Source organism: Trachemys scripta, chromosome 6, assembly GCF_013100865.1.
Source record: "Trachemys scripta elegans isolate TJP31775 chromosome 6, CAS_Tse_1.0, whole genome shotgun sequence".
Taxonomy (NCBI): Eukaryota; Metazoa; Chordata; order Testudines; family Emydidae; genus Trachemys; species Trachemys scripta.
This window is the reverse complement of record NC_048303.1, coordinates 36,192,373-36,209,932: the sequence shown is the minus strand read 5'-3', so window position 1 is coordinate 36,209,932 and position 17,560 is coordinate 36,192,373. Positions and strand designations below refer to the sequence as shown.

The window sequence follows — 17,560 nt, the reverse complement described above, 5'->3', positions numbered from 1 at the left end:
TTCTGATATAAATCCCTAGTCAAATGTAACAGTCACACCATGTTTTCTGCCTAGTAACCAGTACTTAAGCAGGAGCTCCAAGGGAGATTTTGCAAGCTCTCCAAACCCCTAACAACTTCTTTGCAGTTGAATTCTCTAATAGATACTTCCATAGCCAAGAGACATGGCAAAACAAAACTATAGTCACACATTAGCCTCCCTCTTCTACAACAACCAAATCAGACATGACACAGCAATACTCCCATCAGTAGAAAAAATATAGGAGTCACTTTAGATGAAAATTGTGTTTAGAACGGAATTAATTTGCACTCTGGGGGGGGAGGGGGAGACTGTATATTAAGTGACTATTAGAGATACACAAGGTGTTTGTCCAGGCAAATACCTAAGTACACAGGTTTCCTAAGTTTAAGGGAAGGCCACTGAAATTTTCTTGTTTCAGTTGTTTTTTACCTGCCATGGATAAAAAGACAACTCACAGAAGGAAAGAGCATAAGCATTTTAAAGTTTAGATTATAAAGGATCAGTGAGGAAGTACTCTTGAAAAATACATAATTTGCTATATTTAGAGGGCATAAATTCTTTGTTTGTCATAGGATAGTGATCCCTTTTGAAAAGACTATTTTCAGAACTCCAATTATTGTCAACCTAATTTACCATAAAACGGAGACCTACATTAATAAAAGAAGACTAAGCCCTTATAACTGAGTAGATTTGGGCACAGGATAAGCTCAATGGAAAAGAGCTTACCAATTATACAGTGTGTAATAAGCACCAGAACAGTTAAATAGAGTTTAAAAGTAAACTTTTTAGCTCATAGCTGCATTGAGCAGTAACACCAAATCCTGGGAATAGCCATCTATAGATATTCTCTCCTCCCACCCTCAATTTCAGGATCCTACAAAAACACCACTTTAAAAAAAAAAAAAAAAAAAAAAACCACCATTCTCTGTATCTAAAAAAAATTGTACTGCTTAAGAACACTTGCTAAATTTAGAAAAGCTCTAATTTCTTACCCCAAATAATACTATTTGTAACTTAGACAGCAGTTTTTTAGCTGATGCTTTCATGGTGTTACGAGCACATGATCTGCACATGGTTCACAGGACTGCATTATTCATGGTAATTCTGCATGTGTGTTTTTGAATGTGCACATTCTGAAAACCTGGGTCCCTCTCTTTAAGCACCGTACAAGGATATAACTAGAATGCAAATGTTCTGATGTCAGCTCAAGACTCCCTAAGATGGAGCATGTGAGTAATTACTGTCCCCCATTCTATGCATCAACTATGAAAGATTATCTTGCTTCTTTGGGTGGGGAAAATGGTTACCCACCTTTCATAACTGTTGTTCTTCAAGATGTGTTGCTCATGTCCATTCCAAGTAGGTGTGTGTGCACCGCATGCATGATCATCGGAAGGTTCTTCCTTAGCGGTACCGATCGGGTCAGCTCTGGAGCCGCCTGGAGAGGCGCCTTCATGGTCATTTATATAGGTCCCTGCCGACCCAATGCCTCTTCAGTTCCTTCTTGCCAGATACTCCGACAGAGGGGAGGCAGGTGGGTCTTGGAATGGACAGGAGCAACACATCTAGAAGAACAACAGTTACAAAAGGTAGATAACCGTTTTTTCTTGGGGGGATTGCCCATGTCAGTTCCAGGTAGGTGACTCCCAAGCACTCCCCTGGAGGAGGGATTGGAGTTCACTGAATTGCTCACTGAAACACTGCTCTACCAAATGCGGCATCATCTCTAGTCTGCTGTGTGATGGCATAGTGCGACATAAAGGTATGAACAGACGATCACTTCGCCACCCTGCAGATGTCCTGAATGGAGACCTGTGCCAGGAATGCTGCAAGTGAAGCTTGCACTCTCGCGGAGTGCACTGTCGATGCTGGGGCTGGTATCTTTGCCTGGTTGTAGCATGGCCTGATACAGGCCACGATCCAAGAAGAGATTCCTTGGGATGAGACCGGCAGCCCTTTCATTCTCTCAGCAATGGCAATGAAGAGTTTCGTCGACTTCCTAAACAGTGTAAAAAGCCAGAGCCTGTCTAACATCTTGGGAATGGAGCCTGCGTTCCCTGTCATTTGCGTCCAACTTCGGGAAGAACACTGGTAGAAAGATATCCTAATTTCCATGAAACTGTGAGATTACTTTAGGGGGAACAGATAGGTGCAGCCGCAACTGCACCTTGTCTTTATAAAACACTGTATAAGGTGGCTCAGACGTTAAAGCTGCCTGGGACGGTTAGGGTTGAAGAGCTGACTCCATTAGAAGGAACTTCAATGAAAGTCCCGCTCCTTCTTAGTTCTGGGTTTAAAACCCCTGCAGATCTTACACCTCTTGGACTGGTGTCCCTCTCCGAAACACGTTAGACAGAAATTATGTGGGTCTCCCCTTGGCATGGGCTTCAGGCAGGACCCCCATGGCTTGAAACCTTAAGACCAAGGCATGCTCCGGTCCCCGGGACGGGAACAAAATAGTGAGGAGGTTAACCCCCAACTAAAATTTAACTACTACACTTATCATCAACTATAACTTTATCATTAAGACTTTCAAACCTTTTACAGAGTGAAAAGGAGAGTCCACTAGGAAATCGCTAGCTAATGCAAGAGAGGAGCTGCTTCAACGACCATCACTGGCGGTAAGAAGGAACTGAAGAGGCAGCAGGAACCTATATACACAGCATGAAGGCGCCACTCCAGGGGGCTCCATAGATGACCCGACGGGTACTGCTAGAGAAAAACCTTCCGACGAACATGCACATGGCATGCACACACCTACATGGAACTGATGAGCAATCATTTGAAGAAGAAGAATGGTTTCTAACTAGAAGCTTTATAAGGGGCGGGGACTTTGGGGAAGGGTGGAATGGGGTGAGGTGAGGGCGTGCATAGGCAGGAAGGGGCAGGGCCAGGGTCCAGCACCCACCAGGCAGAGGGGAAGTTAGCACCTATGGCCCAGATAATTAAGTTATATTAGCCAAAACCAAAGAAACAAGATCTCTCCATCTTGTTACTTAAGCACAAATTGGTACTCAACCAGCCTTGGAGGGAAATTCCTCATATTAATGATACAATATTGCACAATTGGCTACGTGTATTATAGGAGGCTTTTATAATCTTCCCAAGGAGGTAGCATTGGCCACTGCCAGAAGCAGGATACTAGAACAGATGAACCGTTGGTCTATTTAATATAGTAATTCCTCTGCTTATGTATGCTCTTCCTGAATTAGACCTCCAAGATTAACTAAACATGGAAGATGATTCCAATTTCTTTCACTCTTTCGTCAGAAGAAAGCACTAACTCTCTAGAGGTTTTGAAGAGGTCACAAATGCCAGAGACAGTGCTTTAGAAAAAGAAAACCCTAGATTAGATAGGAAAAGCTTGAAGATTCCTGGAGTATACTTAATTTGCTAGGGGACACTAACTATGCAGAAATGGGGTCACAAACTTTCCTTTTAAGTGATAACAATATTATTTCCCCTCCCCTGGCTACTTGTTACAGAGAATATTACTTCATGAAAACCTCCAAGGCACAGGAGAGCCTGAAGGAAGACACTGCAACAGAGTCCATTTTTTCCTCCAAGACTGTTTACACCTAACAATGTATTTGCAGCATCTTTTTTCTTCTGGCACATTTACTTCAACCTGTTTTCTCACATGGAGTTATATGGGGGACATTTACCATAGGTTGGAAGTTGTATCTTTTATATTTATGATCTATTACAAAAAATATATTGTCTGTCTAGCCTGAGAATATGCACAAATAGCTCTCCATATAAATGGATTTGATAATATATACTTAAATTCAGTCTATGCAACATACATTGTGTTTTAATACAAGGCAGAAACAATATATTTAAGAAATGTTTAATAAAATAAGTCATTGACAGTTCAAGAGCTAAAATGGTACCAAGCCCAAATATACTCCAACTTTACTCTTAATATGTTCCTTAAATGCAATCCTAGGCTTTCAGAAATACAAAGATTAGTCCTTCCTGAAAATCCAGAAGAAACATCAGGTTCAAAACTAAGATGATATATAACTTTTCTTTTATATATTTAAAAAGATGACATTAGCCTGACTGCCATGAATGTAGGAAATACTGCAATAGCAGTAGGTCATCAAAAAAAAAAAAAAAAGATAAATAGATGATTATGCAGTAGAACTGAACACTCCTGATTCCCAAATTTAAGAACTTTCAGTATAAAAATATGAGAGGATTTAAAATCCTGAATTAAACTGGAACTAATCACACTAAATCTTCTTTTCTTTGTGACATAACTAAATGGTGGTAATGCACTAAAATACATATCTTGTTTCAAATACTTCTTTAATGGGAAAGCTAAATTTGATTATCCTCCCAAATAAGAAAAAAATATGGAAGAAAACACACTACTACGTTGTATGAAGGGAAGAGAGAAACCTCTGTTAACATAAAAGAGATCTGAGATTTACTGTTTCAATATAAGAGTGGGTGTGCGCATGCATGTATGTATTATATATATGCAAGCAGTTTTTATTAAGTTTTATGAAAGAAGCCATGCACGAGGATCTAAATACACAAACTTTCATACAAACTTAAAACTCCTTTCAGAGTTAAACAGTACAGTTACAAAGATAAGAGAGAAATAATACCAACGGAAAAGTGAGATTAAAGATTTACAGAGATTGGAGAAATGTAGATTATTAAATAGGGTGCAAGATGTTCGAGAGAGCGTGCACTACAGATAGAAGGTTCCCACAGGGCAGACACGGTGCCGGGACAGAACAGAGGCTAGCACTGGATGAAGGGAGGGATTGGTAAAAGCAATAGAAAAAGAAACATGCAAAGATATAGCTATGCTCCAAGTCGCATCAATAAAGGGCTTTTAAAATATGTAAGGTGATTTTTAACTGGATCCTGAAGTGACCACAGAGCCAACAGACTGGTCTGATGAAAGGGTTCATGAGGTCACATACTGCATGCATGAGAAGAGAGGAAGCAACATCCTGGTCTAAAAAGGTGGGATTTGAGGAAGGGCAGAGAATTACAATACTCTCGGCAAGTGGAGTTTAAGGGAGAGATGAATTCAGCACAAATTGAGTTAAAGGAAAAATATACATGGGCAAAGCTATGGAAGTGGCAAACAGATTTGAAGACCAATTGGAGGAGGAGGAGTAATGTCTAGGGTCAAGGAGAAGCCCAAGAATACAGAAAGTGAAAAGAAATAGGAAAATAGTCACAAAAAGTGTATACACATACCTGTAAACCATTTCATTAGGAGCAGTGTCATCAAAGGCATAGTCAAAGCGAAAAGTTTGGTTTTCTAGGTACCTTGTTAAATCCACCTTTTGTTTTGGTTCATGTACCATCACAACATCTTTACTAGGAATTGTAATTACATCAAGGTCTTTCATTACAGTTTCTATAAAATAAATGATTGATATATAAATATGTATCTATATATACACACTATCTATGCATATTAACTTTTACACCATTTGGTCATCTACATTCTTACAATGTCCAAGGTAATGAAACTGCTCCAAGTAAATGTGATGTCATGGATCTCGGCTTCTGATCCCTACATTTTAAAAAAAATCAGGCACATTATGATCTGTAAGTGTGTAATTCCATCATGGAGTCCTAGTGATTATACAAATTACTAAAGTTTTGAAAATGCAGTTTCTGAGCACCTTTCTAGTATCACTTGAAAGAATGACAGCTTCATAATTCACAATTGCCTGTTTGTTCTGTAATTACTTTCTAAAAAAAATGCTTTAGTTCTTCTAAGGTTTGATTTATGACATATCCAAAGATTATTGCCTTATGTTTTGCTTTTTTACAAACAAAAACAAACAAATTACATCTCCTCCTCAGCTGGACAACTACAATCCAACACTATTTTGATTATCAATCTTAAATTCATAAATATAATTATTACCTACATAGCTGGACATTTTTACAAATGGTACCATTTATTTTTCCACACATGCCCTTTGCTTAACTCCTTATAGCTATATGAAGATTTTTCAACCATGGAAACTTTTTATTCCATTTTATACACAATATAGCTTCATTCACAATCACTCCAGGAGCAGATTCTTTAGTCAGCAAAGCATAAAAACTGATCTTTAAAATTTTATTCTGCTAAAGTGAAAACCCTTTTAAAATTATTTTGTTAGAAGAAAAGGCTGCAAATTTCAAAGGATGTTACCTATCTTCTCAAACAAACAAAAGAAATGCATTATTAAGTTCATGGGCTATAATTACTACACATCACTACAGTTCGTTAATTGCATGAGATGTATGAATCAGTAAAACACACAGAGAACCCAGTCATCTACAAGATGCACAAAAATAAAGATCCTTTGTATATAGTCAAGACCACTGATGTGCCCTGCTTCTGTCTGTATATAAAAATCTCTTTGAGGCACACAATTTAAGAATACAATGTAGTTTTCCACAATTAGATGGAAGGTTTTGACTTCAATAATTATGTTTTGATTCTTGGCCATCATCTTTTAATTACACGGGTATTAGGAAGTAACTAAAGTATAAATCCAAGTTACCAAGTAAATTACTCAGTTTTCAAGTGCAGTACTGCACATTGAAAATGTGCATTATTCTGCAGTAAATATGGAACTGACACACAGAAGAATGTAGGTGAAAGGAGAGTTTAATAGGTCCATACTTTGCATCAAAACTGTACCTCACTTCTAAGTAGTCAGAATGTGTATGAGGGATAGTCTTAAATAGTCTTTTATAATGTCTGTCATAATCATCTGATATGGCAGCCTATGCTACTTGCTGATAACCCTCTGGGATAACCTCTGAAATTTCTTTTGCTTTATGTTAATTACTGGACATCACAGTTTAACACTGAAATGTGAATGGGTCTTGGCCCATGTCCTAGGATGATCTCATCAAGCTACTGTAAATCATGAGTAAGTTTTTTCTTAAACCAAGATTTTACAAAACTGAACATTTTTTAATCTGCCTGTTTCCTAAGAAACTAGCAATATATCACTCAAATGAAATCTTCTAATTATCTGAACCTTGCTATTATAGGGCCCAGCCCAGTTTTCGCAAGCATGGAACTCCCACAGACTTCAGTGAATTTGGCGTGTGTAAGATTGGTAAAAATTGAGTCTTTTATGTCCCATTTTAAACTAGGTGACTAATACAGTAAAAATATTCCAAATGTGTAGCTTGAATAGGGAAACACTATTTTTTTGAATATACGAGTTATTCCTTTGTTAATACAATAAGCTCTCTATTCACCTTCTCTCCTTTCAAACCACCATACACAAGTTTCTCCAAGTCTTTTGTCTTTTCCAGTTAGAAGACTGGGGCAGTTGAAGATATTGTTCCCTTATCAACCTCCACAATAAAAGTGTGCATGTTTTTCAGAATGTTATTAAATTTATTATGTGTACACCTAGGGTGACCAGACGCCCCATTTTATCGGGACTGTCCCAATATTTACTTCATTGTCCCACGTCCTGACCGATGTTCGGTCGGGACGCAAATTGTCCAGTTATTTTGCCTCCACAGGCGGAGCCCGGAGGAGGCTCGCGCCGGGGGGGCACTATGGTTCTTCCACAATTAATCTTTTTAGTTCCTTCTGCAGATGCAAAACTTCAATCTTATATCCCATTTCCAATCAGCTGCTCATCTCTCGAGCATCCTGCACAGAATCAGTTCCTTCACTGATGTCAACCACCAATACAGACGACTGGAACAGAACCAGACCCAGTTCTGCACCACAAAAGACCCATAAGTCATGACTCATGACAACAGGCTGCCAATTTGCTATTTCCTCTCTAATTAGCTTTGTCCAATTAGTTATCACCTACAGCATTCTCCCCAAATGTATTAGATTCCTAAGTCATATTTTAATAAAGATGAACTGCAATGCTAAAATGAAAATTGAATTGCTACCAGATTCATGTGCTGAATGTCTCTAACCAACCAGGCTGTGGGGAGCAGTTTTAAATAACCTGATTTTGTGACTGTTTTATTGATCTGAAAACAATCAAGGAATAATGAAAGAAGAAACATGGAAGAAAGGCAAGAGAGAAGAGCTCTCACTGTGTATAAATAACAATGTACCTTTCTCTCCCACCCCTTCTCCAAAATTCTGTCACTTCCAGGGCCACCCAAAGCATTCAGGGGGCCTGAGGTCTTCGGTGGCGGGGGCCCCCAAAGACCCAGCACTTCAGCGGCGGGTCCCGGGGCAGAAGCACCCCCCGCCGCTGGTCTTCAGGGCACTTCGGCGGCGGGTCCCGGAATGGAAGGACCCCCCCACCGCCGAAGACCCGGAGCGTAAGAAGTTCTGGGAGCCAAGGCCCCACGAGAGTTTTCTGGGGCCCCCGGAGCAAGTGAAGAACCCCACTCCAGGGGCCCCGAAAAACTCTCGTGGGGGCTCCTGCGGGGCCCAGGGCAAATTGCCCCACTTGCCCCCCCCGGGCGGCCCTGGTCACTTCCTGTCTTGTTGAAGTGAATGTGTCATTCTGGGACACAATTCCAAAAGACTCATTGCAACCATTTAGTATTTTGAGGGTATGAAAATTATGCTCTGAAATCTTCAGCCAACCAAGATATCCCTGAAAATTTTAACAGAGGGGAACAAACTTTTTTCAAAAAGTAAGTTAATTTATTTCAGTGATGACTGAACTCCAGTCAGTAGTGGGTAGTAAAGGAGAAACTGGCAACTATATGAATACAGGACTGTTAGTGTGGTCTCTCGGCCAGGTAGCTCTCAAATATTCTTTGTATCAGATGGAATTCTACAAGAGATTTGTTGGAATATTATTCCCATGCCTTCCATTGCACAAGTGGGGAACCATTTTGACCACACCTCGAACCATTATCTTGTCTGTTAAAATCCTGTACACAACTGTCCTCATTTAATGTCTTGACATAATACCACTTTCTACTCTAAAAGACCTATGAAATATTTCAATCAATCAATCTGTTTTCATCATCTTGGCTAACGATGATATTTCTCAAAAAGAACAGAAGTACTTATGGCACCTTAGAGATTAACAAATGCATCCGAAGAAGTGGGCTGTAGTCCACGAAAGCTTATGCTCTAATAAATTTGTTAATCTCTAAGGTGCCACAAGTACTTCTGTTCTTTTTGCGGATACAGACTAACACGGCTGCTACTCTGAAACCTATGATATTTCTGTTTCAGAAAGGATGTATTACTAAACCCACCACACATTTGAGTAAGACTGTGCTATGTATATATAATTATAGTTTAAAGGCCAGTCATTTTGATTTTTAACTTTAGATTACAAATATACATATTTTCTATTATACAAATGAACATACTGAGGAAGAACTGTTATTAGGTTGTTACATGATAAGTTAATAGATTACTGATCACTTAGAAGAAAATCTGAGTGAATTGGAGAAAAAAAGACTTTGTGGTCAAGGCACTGGAATAGGATTCAAGATATTACAGTACAATTCCCAGCTCAACCAAAGACTTCCTATGTGACCTTGTTCAAGTCACTTAAACTCTGTGCCTCAGTTTCCTATCTGCAAAATGATAATACTACTATTACTTTTCTACCACCTTTTGCTCATTTTGTCTATTTAGATTATAAACTCTTTGAGGCAGGATCTCTCTCTTACTACATGTTTGCACAGTGCCTAGTTTAATGGGGCCCTAATTCTGGTTGGTGCCTCTAGGTGATTCCATAATACAAATACGATCAAATACCACCAGAAGCTGCTGCTTAGTGAGATTAATACCAGCTAAACATTAAATGGTCATACCTTTTTTATTGAGCGGCCGTTTTCGTACACAAACACATATCCTGTGTTCATCAATCTACCAAAAATAAAAATAAAAAAAATCTTTCAGTGAATTAAGTACTAATTTTAATGGAGAGTGTTTTAAAAGTCTGATCACTATACCAGTTGTTCTGAAGGTAGTAAATCTGAACTTTCAAAAATGTGCAGTATCCAACAACCCATGGGGCACAACTCTATATTCACTGCTATGAACACTTAAGACCAGATCCTGCAGGGTGCAGAACACAATTTGTATGGTGTTGCATAACCTCTGCTCATACTGGGGCAGATACTCAGCTAGTGTAAATTATCACAGCACCACTGATTTCAATACATCTATGACATTTTACACCAGCTCAGAGTCTGCCCCATTGAGACAGGAGATGGTCTCAGTACCTTTCAAGATAAGGCCCTAAATCTACACATTTAGAAATGGGTTTTCAAAGGAACCTAAGGGAGTTAGACACCTTAGACTCCTTTGAAGATTCTGTCCTATAAATGTACATTGGTAGAGTTCTAATACCGTAGTGCCAGCACACATTTTAATGACATAAAATTTAATAATTCCTTTCAATGCAAATGGCATTCAACAAGTTAAAAGTTACAGAATTATAATCCTAGGGTACAAAAACTACTTTTAGGTGTTTAATCACTCAGGCCCAGATTTGTAAAAGGTATTAGATCCTGCAGCGCTCAACACTGCAATGTCCAAGTCATTTTCAAAAGCGACTACAGCACTTAATAGCCTAAATCTCATTGAATGTCAATGGGACTCAGGAGCCTAAGTCACTTTTGAAAATGGGACTTAGACACCGCAATGTTCAACACTGCAATGCCTAAATAACTTTTATAAATCTGGGCCTCACTGCTTCACAAGTACATTAATATCTTTAAAAAAAATTCAAGTGTAGTAAAACGATATAAACGGCTAAAAAAAAAAAAATCTGTGAAGAAAATCCTTGCCTTTTAAAAACAATTCCTGAGGTAAACTTACAGGATCAGCTGTTGTCAATGGTCTATAATCCAAACTTCCCCTGAAATCTCTTATCATACACATAATTTCATAATTTGGGTTTGTAGCATCAACATCCTATGGAAAAAAACAGAGTTACAAAGTTTTCATTAACATGACACTTGCAAATACTTTCCAAATATAATTATAGAAAAGCTACAGAAACAAGAATAGAAGTATACCATGTTTGCTGAAGTTTTAACTTTCTTCAAAAAGGCATGTTTTGCAAAAGTTAAACCACATATTTTTCACACATCATTAGTTTTGACCATGTGACTATTTTACTCATCAAGAAACAAGCTGGATTTCTACGGCAAAACCAAAACCAAAAAAAATACAAGCATTCGTTCAATTTTAAAATTAACTTATGTTTTGGGTTGCCTATAAATCAACCTTGCTAATGACTCAACATAAGAAAACTTGAAAGGGGATGGGAGGGACCTCTTGCCCTTTCCCAAAACCTTCTCCATTAAAATAATACTGCCTAAAGTAATAATAAATAATAATAATAATTAAAATAAAATAGGTCATCTACAAATTCATCATCACCCACTTATAAAAACTGAAAAATTATCCTACATAAATCTACATAAAATGTGTTACCTTCATGCCTGCTTCTTTCTAAGATTCAGAAAGTTACACTGTTCATTACAAAAAAGTCTTGGCCTTACTGCTATTCTGAAAACTTTGCACTTGGGGTTCAAGAACTGAAAAGGCTTTGATTAGAGTAGTACTCCAATACTATTGCATTTTAAAAAAGAAACCTTGGAAAACGAACACAACACACTTGCATAGTCACACAGATCAGCAGAGTAACTCCCATATACAGAAGTTTAGAAATGCTAGACACAAAAAAGGCTTCTTGGAATCAAGTAATTTAAGATTTAATTCAAGATTTAATGCAGGCAAAATCTCAAAAAATAGTATCCTGTATTTTTAAAGTATTTAAGTATTATTTGTTCTCAGAGAAACAGTACCTTTCTGATTCATTTAAATGGATGAAAAAAGAAAAAAAAAAATCCACGTATATCCTTTTAGATAAGCTTAGGCCCATCATAAAGCCATGAAATCAAGTTGCTTGAATCATTTACTTTCTGGTGGTACTTATGTCCTTAGCAGATTGCTAGTATCTCCCTAGAGACTAAAACATACATACAGGACTGCCAACAAGATTATGCTACTGGTCTTTCTAAATCTTTTACTCTCCTGTGACAAAGTCATTAAATTTTAAAATATTTCTCTTACAGGATTAGCCACTTCACATTTTAACAGAAAGTTCTAACAACTTACGGCCATATTGCTTGTATGTTACAAAATTAAAATGTCTGTAGAAGTATTTAAAAAACATTCTTCAAACCTCAAGCTCTCAAATATGCCACTCACACCCCGTCGAAGATAAAAGGGTAATTTGTCACAAATATTATGCTATATTTTGAGGTAAAGGATCTTAACATTTTTGTCCATATGTTTTTCTTAGGCAACAGTTATCACTGAGATTGCATTTGTAAGTATTTATGGCCAGACCGGCAAATGCAAAACTTAAATAATAAATGTATGTGAAACAAAAGAATCAGATAAAATGATAAGGTGAGTTACCATAACACCACAACCATGCACCCTAAATGACTATGGAACTTGAAGACTAATCATTCAGTTTTGTACATACGAAGAAAACATTTAGTTTCAGGCTAGTCATAGTTTATATAAACAATAAAGATCACAATAACTTAGCATAGATCTTCTCACCACAGGCTTTCTGCGATGTGTAGAATTCAGCTCTGAACTACCAATACAAACCTGAGCTCTTTTTTCTCTAAGTTCCTGCTGCTGTAGCCTTCTTTTCTCACGTTTCTCTTGCAATTTTTCAACCTCTTTCACACAATTAGATTTTCTACGTGCTTAAAGAAAAAGATACTTTTTTGAATATTCAATTGTCACATGGATTGAATATTTACACTACAAGTTTTCAATTATGTTATTTTATCAATAATTATAATTTATTTAAATCTTTACACTGATTAGCTCCTCAAACAGCTCAATACTAGCAAAGCATAACTACTGCAACTTTAGTTTTTTTAATTCAGAAGCTAATAAAGTTCAGAAATATTCATGGGAACTGGACAAGAAATACCCAAATAAAAATATAACAGATAATGGCCCTCAAAAACATACTAACTGATTTATGTGATCGCTTGGTTTGAACTAAAAAAGACTGGACAATTTAAAATAATTTTTTAAATGTTTTTTAAATGAACAGTCAAGGTTTAAAAAAATTGAAGGAAAAATTTAAAACCTAATTACCAACAGAACAATGACAGAACTCAACCTTTTGTTTCCCACAGTAATCTGAAAATGCTTCTTATGGAGACCTACAGACACAACTGTGTTTAGACCATTCAACAATTATGGATTACACAGATGTCCAAGCGACTGTACATGTAATGCCTAAAATGAATGAATCCTTGATACGCGGTTTACATACAAGGGGGTCCAAATTCCTTTTTTGCAGCTTGAACTGGAGATATATCTGAAACACTACCATTCTGTTGTGTAGAGGAAGACTGTTCAGGAAGTTGAGTAGGCCGTGCACGTGCAGAACCAACCGCTGCAAAAGAAAAACATAAAATGGTCTAAAACTAATCTTAACATGAACATTTAACAAATTTTTCATTTAACAGAATGACCTTTTCACATTTCCCATATTACTGTCAGATTCTGAAATACTTTATGATTAAAAACACAACAAAAAGGTCTTTTAGTGACATCTAAGTAAACAAATAGTTTACTAGAAAAAATTAAAGGTATGTTTTTAGTTAAGACACACTATACAGTGAATTACTAATCCTAATGTTATAATTAAGACTACAATTTAGTCTTGGGTATTTTTAGTAAAAGTCATGGACTGATCACAGGCAATAAACAAAAATTCATGGCCCATGATCTGTCTATGACTTTTACTATAAATACCTCTGACTAAACCTTAAGGGGGTCGGTGCTGGAGAAGGGGGATGTCTGGAGAGGCTGCTGCTGGGGGAGAGCCAGCTGCTTGGGCAGCCCTGGGGTCAGCTGCAGTAGCCCCCGCAGACGTAACAGAGGTCACGGAAAGTCACAAACAGAGAGCCCTAATTATAATCAACATAAACTAGCAACTCAGGCCTCAATCCTACAAACATTTAAGCAAGCATTTAACTTAAGGTAAGTAGAACTATTCACAAGTGAAGTTAACCATATATTTGTGATTGTAGTACTGGGACCTAAAATTTTGAGTTATTTATTTGCACTGTGGCTACAGCTAAAGACCCAAACCAAGACAAGGGTCCCATAGAGCACCTAGAACACACACATAATAATACATAGTCCCTGCCTCAGAGAGCTTGCAATATTTGGGGGTGGGGAGGAGTGTGGGGCAGAAAAAGAAAGAAGGAACAGGATACAATATACAAAGCAGAGCAGAGCAGACTGAATGCTTATAGACACATCCCATTCTTATTTTGGCAGCTAAGGGCAGGTGACATATAAAGGTTAGGTGTCAAGGATACAATAAAAATATGTGCATTTTTTATATATTTGTGTGGCTTGATTTTCAGAGGTGCTGAGCAATCCCATCTTCCCACTAAAGTCAATGGGAGTGGCAGGTGTTTAATGTTTTACATCTTTATGGCATGATTTTTTTCCAGAGATGTTAAACTGTACCTATAACTGATGCTTACAACTATCCCTTTTCAGTTGGCCAAGTTCCTGTAAGCATCACAGAAATAGTGGGTTATGAGAAGGGATTTGAAGGAGGAGAAAGTAAAGATCTGAGTAGCAATTTCGACAGGACAGTCCATGCAAGAAAGGCAACATGAAATTAGAGTATGAAGACAACTGTGGGAGCAGCGAACACATGGATGGACAAACAAACACTCCCTTGGTATAGTTGAGGGGAAAATATGATAAGACATCCAATTCATCAACAGATGGGATCTAGTTTACAGTATCAATCAACTTATTGAACAAAATAGTATACTGACACAAAGGCTTAACTGAATGACCAAAAAAGGAAAAATTCTTAGAGTAAAAGGTGTAGGATAAGAAGTGCAGCTCCCATCACAGTGAATGAGAGTTACACAGCTCTCCTGCACCAAGCTGAAGTTACTACTGTACAAAGACACAGACAACACTGACAATATCAACATTTGCAGAGCTAGATTTATAAATTTTTATTTTTAAACAAGGGAATTAATATAATGAAAGGAAGGACACAACTTATGTAATTAAATGTTTTAAATTTAGGCCAATCAAATGAATGTAAAACAAGAATTCTTCCCCTCTCCCTGCCAATACACACTGACATTTTCTTTTCCCCTTTTTGTCCAATGGAAGTCTCTGTCTAGGCAGGGAGAAGGGACAGAGTGAGTGGTCCCAATTGCCCATCAGAAGATTCTGGAAGCTTATGATGCAGGTTCCTTGATCCCACAAATAGGAATATGCAGAGACCACTCAAAGATTTTTAAGTTAAATCATTTAACAAAATTGTTCTAATGTGACATAGTGGTAATGCTGACAAATCAGGTAAGCATGGTCAGTAAAGATTAAATAATTTTAACACAGTGGAGAGAACAAAAACTCCCTTAGCTGGATAATGCATGTTTATTTTGGTATTTTTTAGAGATTTTATGCATCACATTATTATTTATCTAATAAATATACATGTTTTTAAAAACACCCTTTTGTCATATTTCATGCTGTGTCAACCTCTTCATGCTGGACAGAGGTGCTGGTAGATGCCCTAAGCTATCGAGCCTGCGCCTATTCCTCTCCAGGTTGAGCATTTGCCCCCTTTGCTTACATGAGTCCAGAAAGTCTTGACACAAAACCCAACAACACACAGAGGGGTATTCCAACTATTTATATAAAAGAATGTCAGGCAAGGGAATGGGTACAGACCAATGGGCTGGAATACGTCTGGGAAACTTAAGGGAATTCAACAACAGCACAATCCTTCCCCCACCTCCAGAGGTGCCCAAAACCTTCACTAACCTCACCCGCCCCGGAGGCCTCTAATCTCACCAGTGGTGCACATGGAGCGGAGATGTGATAGCCTGGTAAGGTATCGGTTCTGTGTCTGCTCAGTCTGGGCCTCCAGCCTGGTGAGGTACGATACTCCCCGGGGGTCTTCACCTTCTCCCAGGACGCACACAAGCCTAAGCGCTCGCCAACCGCCCCAGTCCATCACAGTACCGCACCCCAGGCTCTCACACACTTGCCCTGCATGCGGCACAGTCCTCCTTGCTTTCACAGAGGCTGCCCGCAGTACTAAAGCCAAAATTGCCCCTCACTTCCCTGGCTCCTTCCAGCCAACCTGAAATCCTCCGGCTTCTTGCCCCTCTAGGCCACTGAGCCTCCAGGACTTGGCTGCTCACATTTGGGGACCATCTGCTGGTTTTTTACAATGCATTCCTTTGTGCTTTTGATTGTTGATCAATCCAGTATTTAAGTAGTCTCTAAAGGAGTGATACTCAAATTTCAGTGATTCAGGAGCCAAATTAGCGATCAGTATTACTCAAAAAATCCACAGTAATATGAATTCATTGTTTCATTTACTATTATATATATATAAAATATAAAATTAACCAATTGTAGTTGATAAAATAATAATACCTGGTCAGTTTTTTTAACATACCAGTACATATATTCAACTACAATTGGTTAATAACATAGTAAAAGCGTCCTGACTGATTAATAACTTAGATTGGTTAATAATTAAATCACACATTATTTTAATATCATGTGCTGCAAAGAGCTGCAGGAGACACATTAAAAAGCCACTTTGCGACTCCCGAGCCTCAGTCTGTGTATCACTGCTCTAAGGGCACGTCTACACAGGGCTGCAAGTTCAGCTAAATTAACTGAAGACATGAATCTGAAATGCGTTAAAGTCCTGTGTTGATGCTCATAATTCAGAGGTAAAGTGACTTTAGTTCACTTTAGCTTAATTCACTCTTAACTTTCCTGAGTGTCCTGTAGACATGCTTTTAAAGACTAATTAAATACTGAATTGAGGAACAAACAAAAGTAGTATCAAAAGCACAAAGGAATGTCTGAAATCGTGAAATATGACAAGCGGCTGTTTTAAAGAATATATTTATAAGATACATAAATAAGTGATGCATAAAATATAGACATGCACTAAATCTCTAATTCTGAACTTAGGCCATGTCTACACTCTAGAGACTATAGCACCACAGCTATGGTACCATAGCTATACCAGCATAACCCCACAGTATAGATGCAACCTACAGCGACAGATGTTGTTCCCACTGTCTAGGAACACCACCTCCCCAAGTGGCGGTAACTAGATCGATAGAAGTTTTAAATATAAACGAGGCCTTTTATATAAAACTGATTACATACTAACTTTTTAAAAATACATCATCAGAATAGTTCCAGTAATTACTCCCCCTACCCATTAAATTTAACATGGCCAAGTAATAAACCAGAGAAAACGTAGGATACTAGAGAACTTTAAATAAGTGTCAGTTTAACATTTTCACTTTCTTGCTTTGTGGAATGGAAAGATACAACTGGTCGTTTACCTCTGTTGTCTCTGGCAGGAGTTTCATTCTTAATAGGAGCCACAGTCCGTCGATTCTATAAAGAGAGAAAGCTCTATAATCTGTTCACTTTATCACCTCTTTTGTAAGTAGTAGCCCAATCTCTGCTTACTTTCAGTGAACAGAAGTAATCACAGATATCAGCATGAGCAGTATT

General features: G+C 37.9%; 1 protein-coding gene across 7 annotated transcripts in view; it reads right to left on the bottom strand.

Moving 5' to 3' along the window:
- Nucleotides 1-17,560, bottom strand: part of KIF2A (kinesin family member 2A) — an 83,649-nt gene that overhangs the window by 39,629 nt on the left and 26,460 nt on the right. For 5 of the 7 annotated variants that reach the window (XM_034773331.1, XM_034773328.1, XM_034773332.1 and 2 more), the window contains exons 4-9: nt 17,386-17,440; nt 13,290-13,412; nt 12,605-12,705; nt 10,790-10,885; nt 9,778-9,832; nt 5,248-5,410 (exon numbers count right to left, since the gene is read on the bottom strand). In XM_034773331.1, coding sequence (XP_034629222.1) covers nt 5,248-5,410; nt 9,778-9,832; nt 10,790-10,885; nt 12,605-12,705; nt 13,290-13,412; nt 17,386-17,440 — 593 coding nt within the window. The remainder of the gene's footprint in view (nt 1-5,247; nt 5,411-9,777; nt 9,833-10,789; nt 10,886-12,604; nt 12,706-13,289; nt 13,413-17,385; nt 17,441-17,560) is intronic. The other 2 variants (XM_034773329.1, XM_034773333.1) reach the window with 1 other exon arrangement.